Here is an 18316-nt window from a genome sequence, read left to right as displayed (position 1 = left end):
CCACCCTTAGCAGCAACAACTGCAACCAAGCGTTTGCGATAACTTGCAATGAGATGCTGTGGGCATCTCAATAGGATTCAGGTCAGGACTTTGAGTAGACCACTCCAAAGTCTTCATTTTGTTCTTCTTCAGCCTTTCAGAGACCCCACAACAAAGAACTGCAGGCCTCACTCGCCTCAGTTAAGGTCAGAGTTCATGACTCCATCATAAGAAAGAGACATATCTGGATAAACTCTGATGACTAAAGAGTCAAACGAGGTCAACAATTGACTTTCACTTTCCATTCAGACACATTCAGACTGTAAACAGAGTGACTCAGATTCAACCTGCAGCTTTAAGGTTTGAACTCATGAAGTTTGATTCAGTCTGACTCACAGACAAAACTACAATTAATCCAGAAATGCCACCGAGATAAATCATTCCTTCGTCTGTTCATTCATTCTGTTATGAATCCAGCTGTGACTCAACCTGCAGAGAAGTGGTGAAAACAAGGTGTTAAAGTTGAGCTGAAGAGTGATCAGACCCGTCGGATCAACTCTCAAGAACAGAGTAGAAACTAAACTCGAGTGTCACATTGTGTTGAATCATTTTAAACAAAATCTGTAATTTAAACTCAAGCAGATTTATTGACCAAAACCAAAGTGCATAGGCTTACACTCAAAAAACTGCTGGGTTCAAAAATAACCCATACACTGGCTTATTTCCTGTCTCATTGCCTTGCTGCTTTTATATGAAATAGTAACACTAATAATAATAACAACAACAACAATAATAATAATATAGGTATATTATATAATAATTATTATTGCTGTGTAATTTATAACAATTTCCTATAATCATACAAACACACATGCTATGCAAAAAGAGGCCACTGTAAATGTGCATTTAATGACATTTCAATGACACTTCAAGTTCTTTAAAATACTGTAAAAAACATTTTTTCCAGAATGTAGAACCGTTTTTTAAGAGCATATTCTGCATCAACACACACACACACACACACACACACTGTCAAGCGGCTGTTCAGTTAACTTCTCAGCGTGAGCTGCAAACTCAGTGCGTACCTGTACCTGTTATACTGGAAGTAAATTAAAATGTGCAGAGTTTTTACAATTACTTTATTTATTTTTAACAGCATAACCTTAGCTACCAATTCTTGGCGTTGTCCTGACTTAGTTCAGCAACATTAATGGATATATGTTAGATATTTTATGGGGCGGCATGGCTCAGGAGGCAGAGTGGTTTGATCCCTGGCTCCTCCAGACAGCATCGAGTTCCCGCTCGGCCCATAGACTTTGCATTGTGATCATGTCATGAGGAAAGTTTTACAAACATAAAACCTCCATGGATCAAGATTGACCTTGCTGGCTACAGGGACAGGTACAGGTTCCAGGTGAGCCAGGCTCGAGAACAACGGCACGATGCAACAAAGCAACATGGGAACTTCGATGTTCTTGCGAATGAATGAACTGGGCCGGTATATGAATATATGTAGCCGGGCGGGGCAGTCGGGTGGTGGGCAGAGGGAAAATGGCAATGAAGGGGGAAACCTGAGAAAACCTGCTGTCTTAATTAAAGATGCTCCTGTCTTTGTCTTATTTTCTCTGTCTTGTATTTAAACATTAAGGTGACAGATGTTTAAATGTCACATTTGTCGACAGGAAGCTGGTGTCAGTCCTGAACTGATTGGTTGGTTTATGAAGTTAAACTGTATTGACTTTAAACAGGAATCAAAAGTCAAATCTAGTTTCAAGACCTTCTTTGTTTTAGTTTAGATTTGTTGTAAAGTTTTATCAGATTTGTTTAAAAACCCACAGAGAGGTCGTATGAAGCACGAAGACACAGTCGTGTCCAACGTTTTCTGAGAAGCTCCTGATTCAGCTGCTGGAAGATGAGCAGAGAACTGTTTCAATTATGTTCTTTAATAATCGATTGATTGTTGATTGATTGTAAAAATATTCAGTTGTCTTGTTTTGTGTGGAGTTTACAAACATAGAAAACTATTCACTTATATTAATGACTTAAACAATTAATTATCAAAATTGTTGCCTATTAATTTTCTGTCAATCAACTAATCGATTAATCAACTGAATGATTTCCGCAGTACTGGCTGGAAATAATGAAACTGGCCTGTATAGTGGAGGTCAACAGGAAGCCTTTAATGTCATCACATCTGTTCTTATTGATTTCTCTTGTGGGGAAATACAGATTTGAACTGTATTTTAAGTGTTCAGTTTGTTGTTTATGTAGATTTATTAAACTCAGCACACATTCTGTGACCTTCTAATTCATATTCTTTGGCACCATCTTGTGGCAGTTTGTTGCAAAAGGTTAGTATCACAATCAGCTTTACACATACGAGGAATTTGCTTTGGTATTTTGGTGCAAAACAATAAACATAGTAGAAATATAAAGAAAGATGAAGCAAGTACTGCAGGTCAAGAATCATAAATATAAAACATAAAATTGACAATAAGATATTAAAGAACATAAAAATATATGTGTATGATGAATGACTTATATAAACGCACAGTATGTAATTAGGGGTCTCACACATCAAAACAATAACAAAAGACAGTTTGCTCCACGTCCTGGAGGCCTACAGGTCCTGGAGGCGTACACGTCCTGGAGACCTACAGGTCCTGGAGGCGTACACGTCCTGGAGACCTACAGGTCCTGGAGGCCTACAGGTCCTGGAGGCGTACACGTCCTGGAGACCTACAGGTCCTGGAGGCGTACACGTCCTGGAGACCTACAGGTCCTGGAGGCGTACACGTCCTGGAGACCTACAGGTCCTGGAGGCGTACACGTCCTGGAGGCGTACAGGTCTTGGAGGCCTATAGGTCCTGGAGGCGTCCAGGTCCTGGAAGGAAGGTAGATTGCAGCCAATCTTCTCTGCGGAGCAAATGATACGCTGCAGCCTGCCCTCGTCCTTGGCGGTGGCAGCAGAGTACCAGACGGTGATGGAGGAGGCGAGGATGGACTCGATGATGGCGGTGTAGAAGTGCACCATCATTGTCTTTGGCAGGTTGAACTTCTTCAGCTGCCGCAGGAAGTATGTCCTCTGCTGGGCTTCCTCCCACTTGAGGTCCTGGGTAATGATGGTGCCCAGGAACTGAAGGACTCCACGGTGTCAACAGAGGAGTTGCACAGGGTGATGCGGGCGGGTGGAGCTGGGTTCTTCCTATAATCCACAACCATCTCCACTGTCTTAATTCACTGTCAGAGTTTGATCCATTCAGTCCGATAACATTTGGAAAGTCTGGAAGAGCCGCACGATTAAATCATTGTATGCCCATTCAAGTTAGCGGAGGGCTAAACCGGAAGTTAGCCGGCTTAGCAGCGGAGTCTCTGGTGCGCTCGCTCTATGGGCCGCTGTGGGGCTACACGATGCGTAATCCGGGTAATTTTACATCCGGAAGTTGAACTTTTTTGGCTTCATGCTCCACTGACCAGCTTTCATAGGAATGAACGGGGCCCCGCCTCCGACGCTGAATCCAGCTCTCTTTAAACATCCACGGGTCAGACACAACGCTCCGCTCCGTTTTCCTTCGAGTTTCTGCCGTGGAGCCTTTGCTTGTTAGTTTTGTTATTTTTTCTATGTTCTGTGCAAATGTGCATATAAATAATTTGGAATTCATACGTTTGGATTAAAAATTAAATACTTTGTGATAATTTCATTTACTAAGGTTAAACATGCTAAGCTAAGCTAAATGTAGCTTCTTGTCACAGCATGTGCATGGAGGCTATTTGTAAGCAATGAGAAGTAATTTGTGCTGTATTTTGACAGCAGTCTGTAACCAAAGCATTGTAACTTAGTATTTCAGAATCAGAATCAGAATCAGAAATACTTTATTGATCCCCGTAGGGAAACTCTTTGTTACAGTAGCTCGCCTTTACGTCAGTGCACACAGGAGAAAACGATATTATACACTATAAACAGGTCAGAAATAAATTAAGTAACATGTTGGTATAAGTATAAGATAAACTAAACTAAGTGTCGAGTACCAAGTGGGTTTACTGGTAGATGGTGAAGTACAGTATAAATACAATGTCACTAATTATGTAATAAATAATAGTAAAAGCGGAGGTGCATGTACTGTCGAGAGTAATTGAGGTATATCCGTAACAATAAATAAGAAAAACTACAAGGGAAAACTAATATTGCACTTGAGGAGTAAACAGAATATTGCACAATTATTATTAATTATGGCGGAGATGTAATGCTCAATGACCAGTTTAGTGACCTAGGGTCAAACAGACTAATCCTTAGAGGGAGGAGTTAAAAAGTTTGATGGCCACAGGCAGGAATGACTTCCTGTGGCGCTCTGTGGTGCTCTTTGGTGGGATGAGTCTTCTGCTGAAGGTGCTCCTTTGCTTGACCAGCACGACATGGAGCGGGTGGGAGACACTGTCCAAGATGGCGTGTAGTTTGGCCAGCATCCTCCTCTCTGACACCACCGCCAGAGAGTCCAGCTCCACCCCCACAATGTCACTGGCCTTACGGATCAGTTTGTTCAGTCTGTTTGCGTCCGCTACCTTTAACCTGCTGCCCCAGCATGCAACAGCATACAGGATAGCACTGGCCACCACAGACTCATAGAACATCTTCAGCATTGTCCGGCAGATGTTGAAGGACCTCAGCCTCCTCAGGAAACAGAGGCGGCTCTGGTCCTTCCTGTAAACAGCCTGAGTGTTCTTGGTCCAGTCCAGTTTGTTATCTACGTATACTCCCAGGTACTTGTAGTCCTCCACAATGTCCACACTGACCCCCTGGATGGAAACCGGGGTCACTGGTGCCTTGGCCCTCCGTAGATCCACAATCAGCTCCTTTGACTTTGTCGCATTGAGCTGCAGATGGTTCTGCTCACACCATGAAACAAAGTTCCCCACCACAGCCCTGTACTCAGTCTCATCACCACCGCTGATACATCCCACCACAGCAGAGTCATCAGAAACCTTCTGAAGGTGGCAGGACTCTGTGTGGTGGCTGAAGTCCGTGGTGTAGATGGTGAAGAGGAAGGGAGAGAGGACAGTCCCCTGAGGGGCCCCAGTGTTGCTGACCACGCTGTCTGACACACAGTGCTGCAGCCGCACGTGCTGTGGTCTGCCAGTCAGGTAGTCCACAATCCAGGACACAAGGGGGCGCCCACCTGCATCGCTGCCAGCTTCTCTCCCAGCAGGGCAGGCCGGATGGTGTTGAAAGCACTGGAGAAGTCAAAAACATGATCCTCACCGTGCTTGCCGGCCTGTCCAGGTGGGTGTGGATGCGGTTAAGCAGGTAGATGATGGCGTCCTCAACTCCCAGCCGGGGCTGGTAGGCAAACTGAAGGGGGTCCAGGAGGGGTCTGACGATGGGCCGCAGCTGTTCCAGCACTAGTCTCTCCAGGGTCTTCATTATGTGGGAGGTCAGTGCCACCGGTCAGTAGTCCTTGGAGCCACTGGGACGTGGCGTCTTCGGCACAGGAACGAGGCAAGATGTCTTCCACAGAATGGGGACCCTTTGAAGACTCAGGCTCAGGTTGAAGACGTGTTGAAGGACTCCACAAAGCTGGGGGCACAGGCTTTTAGCACCCGGGGCTAACGCCATCGGGGCCTGCAGCCTTGTTCGAGTGGAGCCTCATCAGCTGTCCTCTCACCTGGTCAGCAGTCAGGCACACAGCAGAAGTTACAGGTGGGGAGGGGGAGTCGTCGGTCTGGAGAGGGCCGTTAGCCTGATGGGGAGGGGGGAGCAGAGTACTCAGAGGAGATTGAGGGCCGACAGCAGCTGAGTTAGAGGGGGGATGACCAGGAGCCGGTGTGTCGAATCTGTTAAAGAACAGATTCAGTTCGTTGGCCCTGTCCAAGCTGCCTTCAACTCCTCTGCTGCCAGTCGGTCTGAAGCCAGTGATGGTCTTCATGCCGCTCCAGACCTCCCTCATATTGTTCTGCTGGAGTTTCCGCTCCAGCTTCCTCCTGTACTTCTCTTTGGCCTCCCTGATTTTCACCTTCAGGTCGGCCTGGATTGCCCTCACCTCCTCCCTATTACCATCAGTAAAGGCCCTCCTCTTGGCATTTAGAATGTCCTTGATGTCTTTTGTTACCCACGGTTTGTTATTTGGGTAACTATGGACCGTCTTGGTTGGGACATTGCAGTCCACACAGAAGTTAATGTAGCCAGTGATGCACTCAGTGAGCCCGTCAATGTCCTCTCCATCAGGCTCACAGAGTGCATCCCAGTTTGTCACTTCGAAACATTCCTGCAGTGTCTCATAGGCCTCCCCTGACCATCTCCTCACTGTCCTTGTGGTCGCAGGCTGCCTTTTAACTAGAGGCACATAGCAGGGTTTAAGGTGAACCAGGTTGTGGTCTGACCTACCCAGAGGGGGGAGGGGAGAAGAGCTGTATGCATCCTTAACGTTGGCATACAGCAGGTCCAGTGTCCTCTCCTCCCTAGTAGGACAGCTCACATACTGGGTGAAATTAGTCAGTGTTGTTGAAACACTGACATGGTTGAAGTCACCCGAGATTAAAATGAGTGCACTCGGGTGTTGAGTCTGTAGATGTGCTATGGCGGTGTGAATGGCGTTGCACGCCGATGCCGGGTTAGCAGAGGGGGGGATGTAAACAGCCACAACAATGGCATGTGAAAATTCACGTGGCAGATAATATGGCCGGAGTCCCACAGCTAACAGTTCAATGTCTGGGCTACAGATACTCTGTTTGATGGTAATGTGACCAGGGTTACACCATCTGTTGTTAACTAGAACAGTAAGCCCACCGCCTTTCCGCTTACCGCTCCCGGTGTGATCCCTGTCGGCCCGAACAGTCTGAAAGCCGTCGATGGAAACGTTATGGTCCGGGATATCCTGGTGTAGCCATGTCTCAGAGAAGCACATCAAGCTACACTCACTCCAATTTTACAAAGAAAAAAGAAAAGAGAACTCAGTGAAACTCCTTAACTCTACTCCCGTGTTCGACTTTGTCTGAATACTGTTTGTTAGCTATCCGCCGTGCGTAGATGAACACGCATCAGGGATACCTTCTGTTCTGTTGTACATGTGTGTACATACATACAATGTGTGATGTTTAATAAAAACCAAACTGACCGCAGACCTGGATTGAATTTATTATCAGACAAACCACAGATACACATGAAACACCACAAACTAAAACTACTTCAGATAAACAAAACAGCTGCAGCACCATTTAACTCACAGTGTGTATTATGTTTGATAACTCAACAGTTATTTCTTTAAAAGTAAACATTTTGTCATTTGTGAAACTGTAAATAAAGGTTAGTTTAGTCCTCCGACCAGCAGGAGGAGCTGCATCTATTCCAGCTGTGATACAGAGTGATGATGAAGCTGCTCCGGCCAATCATAATCCAGTTTATAATATCAGGTAACTAAACTGAACAGTGACAAAGTTCAAAACAATAGCTGTTAACATCTGTTTGTGTCATGAATTTGATCTTCTAGGGGTGTAAACGGTACGTGTATTCGTCCCGAACCGCTCGGTACAGGACGTTCAGTTAGCGACTTCCTCGGACTGGTGTGCCCTGTGAACCAAACTATTACTGTTAAAATATATAAATATCTATTTATGTCGACTACATGCACACACGGAACAGAAATTGTAGGGCGCTAGTCTTACCCGGAACATTTTGGCAGCGCACCAGTTGCTGTCTATCAGCTGTAGCATGCTAGTCGGCGTAGCCCGGTTAGTCACGCTCCTGTAGTGGCGCTGCCTCCGAATGGTAAACACAAATGAGAGACCAGTTGGAGGATCCTCCCTGACATTTAGATCCTCTGTATGGGAGCGTCGTGGTTTCCCGGTTAGTTACGACGGGCGTATGAGAGTCAAACTGTATGCCGACACTGTTCAACAGAATTCGGGTTTGTCTGTGAAACACTTCAAACATCATTTACGACGGCATCAGCCGAATGTGTCGATTAGCGGAACGAGACAAACAGACTGGAAGGCGAGTCCTCCTCCCCTCAGCGTTCAGGCAGCCTCTCGCCGCGGGTTCGGACCAAATCAATAACTGATGCTACAGGAGAGTTTATCGCTGCAGATGTGCGACCGTACTCATCGTAGAGAAGTCAGGATTTGAGCACGTGGTCAAAGTGCTGGAGCTCTGCTACAGTGTGTCTTCATGTGTGCATTTGAGTCGTTGTGCTGCTGTGTATAAACCAGCGCAAGCGGCAGCTGTTCAGGAATTATCAGCAAGTCTTACTGACATTTGTGTTATTTATTTTTCTTATTACAGCATTTGAGTGCCTTAACTGTTACAGTAAGAATTGTGGCCAATGAGCCGCTGTCAAAATAAATTACAAAATATTATTTTTTTGTTTCCCTGCTGTACCGAAAATGAACCGAACCGTGAATTTTGTGTATCGTTGCACCCCTAGCGTGCACACTTTTTAACTTTTGGAAAACCGAACTCAACATGTGATTCTCCAAATGACACTAAATTTAATACACATCTAGAATCTAATCCAGATTCACTGAGTGTCTCCCGTATTTCAAGGCCATCTCCCAGCGCCCTCCCGTTTGTCGTTTCTCCCAGCGCCCTCCCGTTTGTCGTTTCTCCCAGCGCCCTCCCGTTTGTCGTTTCTCCCAGCGCCCTCCCGTTTGTCGTTTCTCCCGGGAAACTCCCCGTAATTTGCATGGCCCTCGAACTTTATTATGAAAACACTGATCCAAGTTTTGGATGTTTGTCTGACGTCACCCAAATTGCCAGATCGCCTATGAAACACATCTACACACACAATCCACACACTACATACAATTTCAACCTGTTACTGCAACCTGGCAACCCACGCCCGGATCCCAGGGGCGTGGTTGTTGTCAACATGTCAGCGCTCGACAGTGTCTATGTGATTTAAAAATAAACCTTTAAACAGTGTACACTTATTTTTGACTTGTTTTTACTGTGATTGGCTGCTGCCAGAGAGAACACGCCCCCTGGTGAACCATCATCATCAAACTAATGTTTTTATTGTGTGTCACATGTTGCTGTAGTCGAGGACGAGTCCATGGACGCATGATGACTGAATATAAACAACACAAACTGACACCATGTTTGCTTTTCATTATGCTAACGTGTCTCCTCGCTTCAGTCACTCATGTCTCTTCCTCGCGTCTCAGCTCCTCCCAGCGAGGATGTGAGAGAGAGACATGACGAAGAGACGAGGTGACGGAGGAGCCGAAGCTGCCAAATGAGAAATCCTCGGTTCCATAGCGTCAGTCTGAAGCGACGTCAGTTACTTATGATGTGCTGTATCACCTGTACAGCTGTATCACCTGCGCAGCTGTACCTGCGCAGCTGTATCACCTGCACAGCTGTATCACCGACTGGTACGAATGTCCACAGAGCCCATTATTTAAGAACCATTTCACAACCTTACAGTGTCTTTCTTAGATCTGAAAGCTTACAGGCTGTAACGGTCTTGCATGTAGCAGAGGCCTGTATTCATTTAGATGTTATTACTGCCCTTGATTGAATCCTTTTAAATCTGTAACTCGTGTACGGATCCGTGTTACTGACTTGCATCTTTATGTGCACAATAACGCACCACATAATGAACTGCGGCTCTGTGTGAAGCAGTTGAACGATCCTGTATTTTCTACAAACACCAGGAGACGCCGCATCATATTGTTCTATCACATTATCTGTGCACGCGTGGAGGTGTGGCGGCGTCACGCCACCTGAACAAAGACGTCCGTGTAGGACACACCTGTGTTTCCTCCGAGCTCCTCCAGAAGCCTCCTCTCTCCTCGGGAGAGCCTCCGTGACGGCGGAGGGGGAACGAGAACCGGGGAGGGAGGACGCGAGTTAGCATAATGAAAAGCACCTGTGTCGTCTGTGTTTAAGCCCCGCCCCTCTACTCATCAGTGGGCGGGGCCTCCTCCAGAGCTTCCTGTCGGTCGGGGTCGACGTACTCCTGATTGAATGTGACAGAATCAGCTCCCAGTTTAAACCTGTGGACGGCCAGCAGACACTGGAGAGCCTGCAGACAAACAGACGATTCAAAATATAAAACTTTATTAACAGTGCTTAATGACATACGTTAATAAACACCAGTAGGCATCATAAACTGCTTTACAATATGTAAAAAGAGCTTGAATACACTCAGAAGACCCCGAGGTGTTATTTTATTATCAGTATTCACTAGATCAGTGAATACCCTGATCATGTTTTGTTTTAGGTAACATCAGGGCCGGATTAACCTCCGGGGTGTCTGTGGTTAAAGCAAGCTGAAGAGATTTTCAGCGTCCAGTCTGGACAACAGCTGTATTTCTAAATCATGTAGAGGAAGCTGAGAAAGCTTTCAGACTGTTGGGAAAGAAACGTTCTGAATATTTTACATCAACACAAAGCAGGTTGATAAAATCACTTGACGTGTAAACAGACTATTTTCTTTGGTACTTAATTTTGAAGTTGTTGTACTTAAGTGTTTACGTCTGTGATACTTCTACTTCACTACATTTCATAGTGAAAAATTGCACATTTATCTGACTGATAGTTACTGCTTACTTTACAGATCAAGATTTGAAATGAGTTTAGAAAATATTTTGCATCGATGCAGATTAAAGTGGATGAAAACGTCAGTAATAATATTCCATTAATATATATATATAATAATCTAACACTGACAGAAGCCAAGTTGCACATTAAGTTACTTGTTAATCAGACCCAGTTTTGGGGTCATTTTGTTGTGTTTGGTTCTGACCGATCGGTAGCGAGTGACGTATCGGTCGCACCAGTGGACGCTGCTAACGCTCGCTAGGAGCAGCTCGCTGAATATTTTTCAGGACAATGAAAGACATTTTACAGCTGAAGACTTTAAGTTGTTATTTCTGTAAGTCGACAGCTTGTGCAGCAGCGTGGACACGCAGCACTGACGCGGATTCTGGACCAAAGTCCTGGTTCCTCCTGATCTTTCATTTTAACACGTTTGCTTTTGATCATCACAAGAATGAAACTGGCTGCTTTATTAAGTTTCATTGTGTTACTTACTTATATTATTAGATTGTCGTTAATTCCACGTGTTCAGAATCAGAAATACTTTATTGATCCCCGAGGGGAAACTCTTAATTGTGTTAATTGTTACTAATTAAAGATTTCACTCAAGTAAAATGAACTTTTTAAAAATGAAAACATTAGTTTTCGCAGAATAACACATCGCTGAATTAACAATACATGTAGAGGTTAAATCCTAGACTCTGATTGGCTGTTCCTGCTCTGAACATACCTCATGTGATCATGTGATCACTTGAGAGTTGCTCTTTGCCGTCGGCAGGAAGTCAGTATAAATAAAATCAGAAGTTTCTTTGTTCTTTCTGCTTTCTGACTTCTTCTCTGCTGCAGCTGCAGATTCAAACTGTTCTTCAGTTTCTTCTTCTGTTTTTATTCTGTAACGCCTGCGACTTCAAATGTAATCAAGTTCAATACTTTAGATAAAAATGACTGATTTAAAAAACTGCTTTGTTACACTAACGAGAGTAAATGTATTTCATCACCTGTTTCCCTTTTTACAAACATTTTTATAATGTGTCTCATTCAATATCTGAACACTGAACAAGAGGATCAGATTAACCAGAGGACAGGTGACATCACGGTGACATCACGGTGATGTCAGAGTGTCAGAAGGGGGCAGCAGAGTAACTCTTCATATACGACTCAGTTTATTATCTTTAATCTTCATGTTATTTCATCACAGATCATTACGTTGTTGCCATTAAACAGAATATATGATGACATCATCTTACACATCATCACTGTAGTGATAACAACAATAACAATAACAACAACAATAACAATAACAACAACAATAATAATAACAATAATAATAACAACAACAACACACATCACATAAAGTCTATAAATCAGCTCTGACATATCTGAGGAAGAAAACAACATCACTGTCGCCATGGCAACAGGAAGGCACTTTGGATGATGGACACTTAGAGCAGCCAATCAGAGTCCAGAATGAGCTGACGAGGCAACAGGAAGCACAGGAACACTCGTCTCTGATTGGCTGAAGGAGAGAGGTGAAGTTAGATGTGTGTGTGTGTGTGTGTGTGTGTGTGTGTGTGTGTGTTTCAGGCGAGCGGTGAGCTGAACAGTTTGTTATATTCTTCTTCAAACGAGACTCTCTTCAGACGCTCCATCGACAGCAGAGTGAGACCTCCCTACACACACACACACACGCACACACACACACACACACACACACACACACACACACAACACACATCTCAGAGAAATAAATACACACACACACACACACACACACACACACAACAGAGAGACACACACACACACACACACACACACGCACACACACACAACAGAGAAACACACACAACACACATCACAGAGAAATAAATACACACACACACACACACACACACACACACACACAGGAGAAAACAGCATCATGTGTTACAGGTTTGTTCGTGTGTTTGATGTTATTAAATGTTTCTCTTTAGTTTAAAGTCACAGAAGCTGCAGAAAGACGAGATGTTAGATTAGACAGACACACATTCATTATTATTATTAGTATTATTGTTATTGTTGTTGTTATTGTTGTTATTAGTATAAGTATTAGAAGAAGTATTAGTCTTCTACACATGACTACAGTCTAAATATTAACATGTTTACACACAGGAAATCAGTTTATAGTCAGAATTTAAATCAACTTCAAATTCGAAAACAAGACTGGAAGATGCTTTATACTTACACTTTATAACACACACACACACACGTATATATATATATATATATATACATATATATATATATATATATATATACACAGTGGTGTGCCCCCTTCCTGATTTCTTATTTTTTTGCATGTTTGTCACACTTAAATGTTTCAGATCATCAAACTAATTTAAATATTAGTCAAAGATAACACAAGTAAACACAAAATGCAGTTTTTAAATGAAGGTTGTTATTATTAAGGGAAAACAAAATCCAAACCTACATGGCCCTGTGTGAAAAAGTGATTGCCCCCTAAACCTAATAACTGGTTGCTCCACCCTTAGCAGCAACAACTGCAGTCAAGCGTTTGTGATAACTTGCAGTGAGTCTTTTACAGCGCTGTGGAGGAGTTTCGGCCCACTCATCTTTGCAGAATTGTTGTAATTCAGCCACATTGGAGGGTTTTCGAGCATGAGCTGCCTTTTTAAGGTCACGCCACAGCATCTCAATAGGATTCAGGTCAGGACTTTGACTAGGCCGCTCCAAAGTCTTCATTTTGTTCTTCTTCAGCCTATTGCACGGGACTGTGTTGCTGTTGTGAATGTATCCGTATTGATTTGGTTCATTGAGTTTTATTGTTGTGATGTGCTTCCCCTGTAAGGATTTGGTAGCCACATGCTAAATTGATGTTAGCTAATGTAGAAAAGGTTTCAGTCGTAGTCATCTGGACAGTGTTTTCTGGCTGCACCTCCCTCATCACTGTTAAGTACATGATTAGCATGTGATTGCCGTGACCACGGTGCTAATACACTGTAGTAGACTTTGGGCAGATTGAATCTCAGACCACCATTTCTGTTCAAAGAGGGGTTTTCTTTTTTCACAAAAATGGCTTCTTTGACTCCTCTTTCAAACCAACTCTTCTCTCTACTTAGACTCTTCACCTCGCTGTCTTCAAATGTGCGGTTTGTAGCTTTTAGATGCAAATGCACGGCGCTCTGTAATCCTGAGTTAGCGTGTCATCTGTGCTGATAAAGTCTTTTGTGAAATGGCTGTTTAGTCTCACCTATGTACCGTTCTTTGCATTCTGAAAACAGCGTCCAGATGACTACGACTGAAACCTTTTCTACGATAGAACACTCCTGGACGAATGAGGGACGACTAACGTTATACTTCGCACAGACAGACACAGAGTCTTTGCACGCTAACAAACTCTCTTAACTATATCCTACACCGATCACACACACACACACACACGCACACTTCAATGTGACTTTTAACAGAGTCAAGGGAACTTGTGGGCGGGGCCAGCGGGAGAAACTTCCATAGTCAGCGGGCCGCAGACCCCGGAAGTAAACCCGGAAGCTATAAACTTTTTTGCATATGGGCCAGGCGAGCGGTTCTCATTGGAATGAATAGGCGGCATCTTTGGAGTCCGGTATTTAGTTCTTAAAATACATCCATGTTTAGACCCCGTTATATAACGTTACAGAAAAACGACACCGAAGCTTTCGGTATGAATCAGCACTATCGCTGGTGGTGTCATTTATATGTGTAGTTTATTTTTGTTCACAACACTAATGTTAGCAGTACTTTTTCAACTCTTTAATGTCTCTCTTTGATGCAAAGTCTTTATTTTACAGTTACATGATTGTCACTGTAAATAAAAACACAGTAAAAATTCTGTGATTTCTTTCACAAACAGTACACACTGTGTCCTGATACTTCCTGCCTGCTCAGGTGAGTCTTATTCTGTCAGGTGATGGAGTTCAGGTACGTACCCAGGTGAAGACAGAGAAGAAGGAGAAGACGATGGCAGCTCTGGCAGCGTCGGCTCCTTCATTCAGAGGGTTGTTTTCTTCGTTAGAAACCTGCCACTGATTGGCCAGAAAACAGAAACCCACGAACCAGACCAGAGTCCAGAGTGCTGCAGAGACCACATGGTTATTATTAATCACAACGACAGGTAAAGATGACAGAAGCAGGGGAGGCAGCGTCTCACCTGACACCCCGATGTCAGCCATGACGGCCTTCTTCCTGTCCTTCACGCCGGTGATCTGAGGAAAGTAAACGTCCAGCGCCAGGAAACCGGTGCTGCAGAGGAAACACAGCGTTCCTATGGCGACGGCGTAGTTGCAGGCGTTCTGATTGCGGTTGAAGATGCAGAACTCCTCCACCTCATCAGGGCGGTTAACGTAACCCTCGTTAGCAACGCAGCCGAGGATCACAATGGAGAAGAGCTGAAAACAGAGAGGAGAGAACAGCTAGTTCAATGCTAACAGATACCCATCCTCAGTGGACGAGGCTGGATGCTAACATCAGTAGACTCTCAGGTGCCCACGTCAGGACTCACCTGACATGCAGACCAGTTCTTCATTTAACCCTTTAACAAGCAGCACTTTCTGTGCAGAATCCTGGAAATAACCCAAAATAAAATAAGTTCCTTTTCTTGACTCCTGGTTACAGAAGTGAAACTGATCTCTTCTTTCAAAAAGTGAGTTAAAGAGATACTGAACCAAATGTGCAAACACGGTTTTCTTTTACATTTTACTTCTCTGTCTTGTATAAACTGCTGTTACTAAATGAACAACTTTTGATATTTAGATCTTAAAATGTTTTTCATTGATCGAATTGTAGAAAAGGTTTCAGTCGTAGTCGTCTGGACACTGTTTTCAGAATCAAGACGTTTCGGCTCCCATCCGGAAGTCATTCTGAGAATGACTTCCGGATGGGAGCCGAAACGTCTTGATTGACACTTTAACTGTATAATAAGCAGATTTACAGTAGTTCTGAACTTTACTTTTGACATGACACATTGGTAATATATTGAAACCCCACATCCAGCTGGAGCTGTTATTTTTCTAATCTTGACAATCTAACCGGTGAAAACACATTAGTTAAGGTTTTAAGGACTACGACTGTCGGTAGTTGTTGATTTTGTTTATATATGCAGAACTGTAATTACTGTCATTTTATTGTTGTTCGGACGATTAAGCTAAGATAGCTTATACGTGCTAACATCAGTGTCCGTTTTTTCCACACTAACTGGCAGCTATACCACATGATACCGATGTCATTGTACTATTGGCTCACAGGCCTTGTTAGAAGCAGGAACCAATCGTCAGACATCTCACACAGAGATAAACAAAACATTCATTTTGTGAGCCATGATTCATTCACAATCATAAGAGTGATACTTTTATTCCACACCTTTCTAAAAGCTCTGTGGATGTTTTGTTTTAAATATTCATCTACATAAAAATGTTATCAATATAACCTTTAATCATTCAATATTTATTCCAGCATATTTGCACTATATAGACATTGTATGTTGTTCATTGTTATGGTATTGTTTATATATTTTGTTGTGTTTTTTAGCTGTATTTTTATTTCTGTGTAACATTGAGAGCAACAAACAAAATTGAGAAATTCCTTGTATTTGTTCACATGGCCAATAAAGCTGATTCTGATCAGAGAAGCCTCTGTAAACCGACCAATCAGAGCAGCAGCAGTGTTAAACAGTGAGGTTTTGTTTGAGGAGTCTTGTGTTGAGCCTCAGGAATGTTAACACCAGTCTCATGACTGACACACACACACACACAGTATACTGAACTAACGTCAACTAAACCAGAACCATAACTAACACTAACCTCAAATCTAACTAAACGACCCGCTGCTAGACAGAAACTAACCTAAACTAGCAGTGACCCAAATAACCATAAAACCAAACTATAAATGAAACCAATAATTACACTAAAGTAAACTAAAATAACCTCTGTTAACCAAACACACAGCGAGTAAACACAACAGTGACTGATTAGTATTAGCCCGGCAGGGTGTTAGCAGCTTAGCAGCTACAGCAGTTCACCGACTAACCCTGCGAGTCGTCACTACATCACCAAGACATGAGTGGATTCATTTCACTGTGACACTTCCTGATGTTACATGTAGCTCCTCCCAGTCAGAACACCTGGACTCACCTGCGTGACCTCAGGTGAATCCAGCTACAACACACAGTCCGTTTGTGACTATTGTTCATTCATTCACATCAATCAGACCACTGAAATGTTGTGACATCATCATTACATCGTCAGACTCACCCAGCAGAGGATCCTCACCACAGTCTGAGGTTGTCTGATGAAGGTCAGTGGGTCGAAAGCTCCGCCCGCCTTCCCTGCCCCATATGCCTGGAAACCGTCCATCCAGACCACTTCCTGTTCCCCCAACCAGCTTAGACCAGTTAGGATCAGTAGGGACCAGTTCAGCCCAGCTCAGCCTACTTTAACCCTCCACCTCCCAGCTCAGTCCACTTAGATTCTACTCAGAAAAGTTGGTCCAAGTCCAGTTGGTCCAGTCCGTCCTGGTCATTCTCTGTTCCTATACTGGCCTCTTCTTCTTCTCTGCTGTTATAAACTGTAATCTGCTCTAATCCTCCTCATCCCCCTGAGAGGTCTGAGGGTTTTTCTCACCCTGAGTTGCATCTCACAGGCTCTGGTCCGCCTCCAACCAGCTCCACCAATCACATGCTTATATTGTTTGTAATTTTTCATGTTAGGGGTTGGAGTCCTCCAATCACAGTGAAGGAGGCGGGGTTACACTGCCAGGCTACACCCAGTGTGGAAAACCCTCTCTCTCTCTCTCTTTCTCCTTATTTCCTTCCTTTGGTTCTTTATTCATTGATGTTTCAATCTGAACACGCAGATTTCTACATGAATGCAGATATAAATAAAGGATTGACAGTAAAGTTTGATTTATCATTTGGCCTGAAAATGTTATTTTGAAAGTTACATTACAGCTTGTGATGCAGCAGTCACTTCCTGTTTACATAGTTGATTGCTTCTGAATTCAGGATGGACGTTATGTCCAGACTTAGTGATTTATGAGTCCAGCTCTGAGTCCTGAACTAAGAAGCAGGATTTGGGGTCAGCAGGTAACTCCAGGTGTGACCGTGGTTCAGTCCTACGATGGTGGTTAACTTCTTACCGGGCTAGATCGCCACAGTAACTTGCTGAACACCTGACCTGCTCCGGAGCAGGTTATGTTGACCATAACGGATCAACGCGTATAAAAGCATCGCCTATATTGGCCTCCGACCAATCAGTTCTCCTGGAAAACGGCATCAACGGCAACGGCATAGCCGATCCTGCGGAGCTCAGTGCGCCGAATAATAAATAAAATTAAAAATAAGTCGGCGATGTTTTGCCGGCTGTCCATCCTGCAGCTGCTGCTTTCAGCTGGATCATGTGTTTAACTTCTTCATATTTCTCTAATATTACAGTTTGCTCTTCATTTGTAAAATATGCCGCTCTGCTGCCAAATCCTATCGAGATGCCGTGGCGTGACCTTAAAAAGGTCGAAAACCCTCCAATGTGGCTGAATTACAACAATTCTGCAAAGATGAGTGGGCCAAAACTCCTCCACAGCACTGTAAAAGACTCACTGCAAGTTATCGCAAACGCTTGACTGCAGTTGTTGCTGCTAAGGGTGGAGCAACCAGTTATTAGGTTTAGGGGGCAATCACTTTTTCACACAGGCCCATGTAGGTTTGGATTTAGTTTTCCCTTAATAATAACAACCTTCATTTAAAAACTGCATTTTGTGTTTACTTGTGTTATCTTTGACTAA

At 43.7% G+C, this 18316-nt stretch overlaps 1 protein-coding gene across 4 annotated transcripts; it reads right to left on the bottom strand.

Annotated features, from left to right (window-relative positions):
• Nucleotides 1-7084: 7084 nt before the first annotated feature.
• syngr1a (synaptogyrin 1a) lies at nt 7085-18089 on the bottom strand. 4 transcript variants are annotated; one of them, XM_044182291.1, is made up of 4 exons: nt 16810-18089; nt 14694-14931; nt 14473-14618; nt 7085-9995 (listed from the first exon to the last, which is right to left on the bottom strand). In XM_044182291.1, the coding sequence occupies exons 1-4, from the start codon at nt 16891-16893 to the stop codon at nt 9870-9872; spliced, it is 594 nt and encodes a 197-aa protein (XP_044038226.1). In that variant the 5' UTR covers nt 16894-18089; the 3' UTR covers nt 7085-9869. The 4 variants fall into 4 exon arrangements, with proteins under 4 accessions (XP_044038226.1, XP_044038225.1, XP_044038228.1 ...); XM_044182290.1 differs by having other exon boundaries at nt 16792-18075; XM_044182293.1 differs by lacking the exon at nt 16810-18089 and adding an exon at nt 15045-15367.
• Between the last annotated feature and the right edge of the window lie 227 nt (nt 18090-18316).

Source organism: Siniperca chuatsi, linkage group LG21 (genome assembly GCF_020085105.1).
Source record: "Siniperca chuatsi isolate FFG_IHB_CAS linkage group LG21, ASM2008510v1, whole genome shotgun sequence".
Lineage (NCBI taxonomy): Eukaryota > Metazoa > Chordata > Actinopteri > Centrarchiformes > Sinipercidae > Siniperca > Siniperca chuatsi.
Note: the sequence above shows the minus strand (reverse complement) of the source record. Positions and strands in the feature narration are given on the sequence as shown.

Excerpts from the sequence above, each read along its gene's own strand:
- syngr1a (XM_044182290.1), bottom strand. The coding sequence starts at position 16,893 with ATGGACGGTTTCCAGGCATATGGGGCAGGGAAGGCGGGCGGAGCTTTC. Across the intron at positions 14,619-14,693 it reads GGCTGACATCGGGGTGTCAG|CACTCTGGACTCTGGTCTGG; the intron begins GTGAGACGCTGC and ends TGGTCTCTGCAG. Across the intron at positions 9,996-14,472 it reads TCTTCTCTGTCTTCACCTGG|GCTCTCCAGTGTCTGCTGGC; the intron begins GTACGTACCTGA and ends GTTTGTCTGCAG.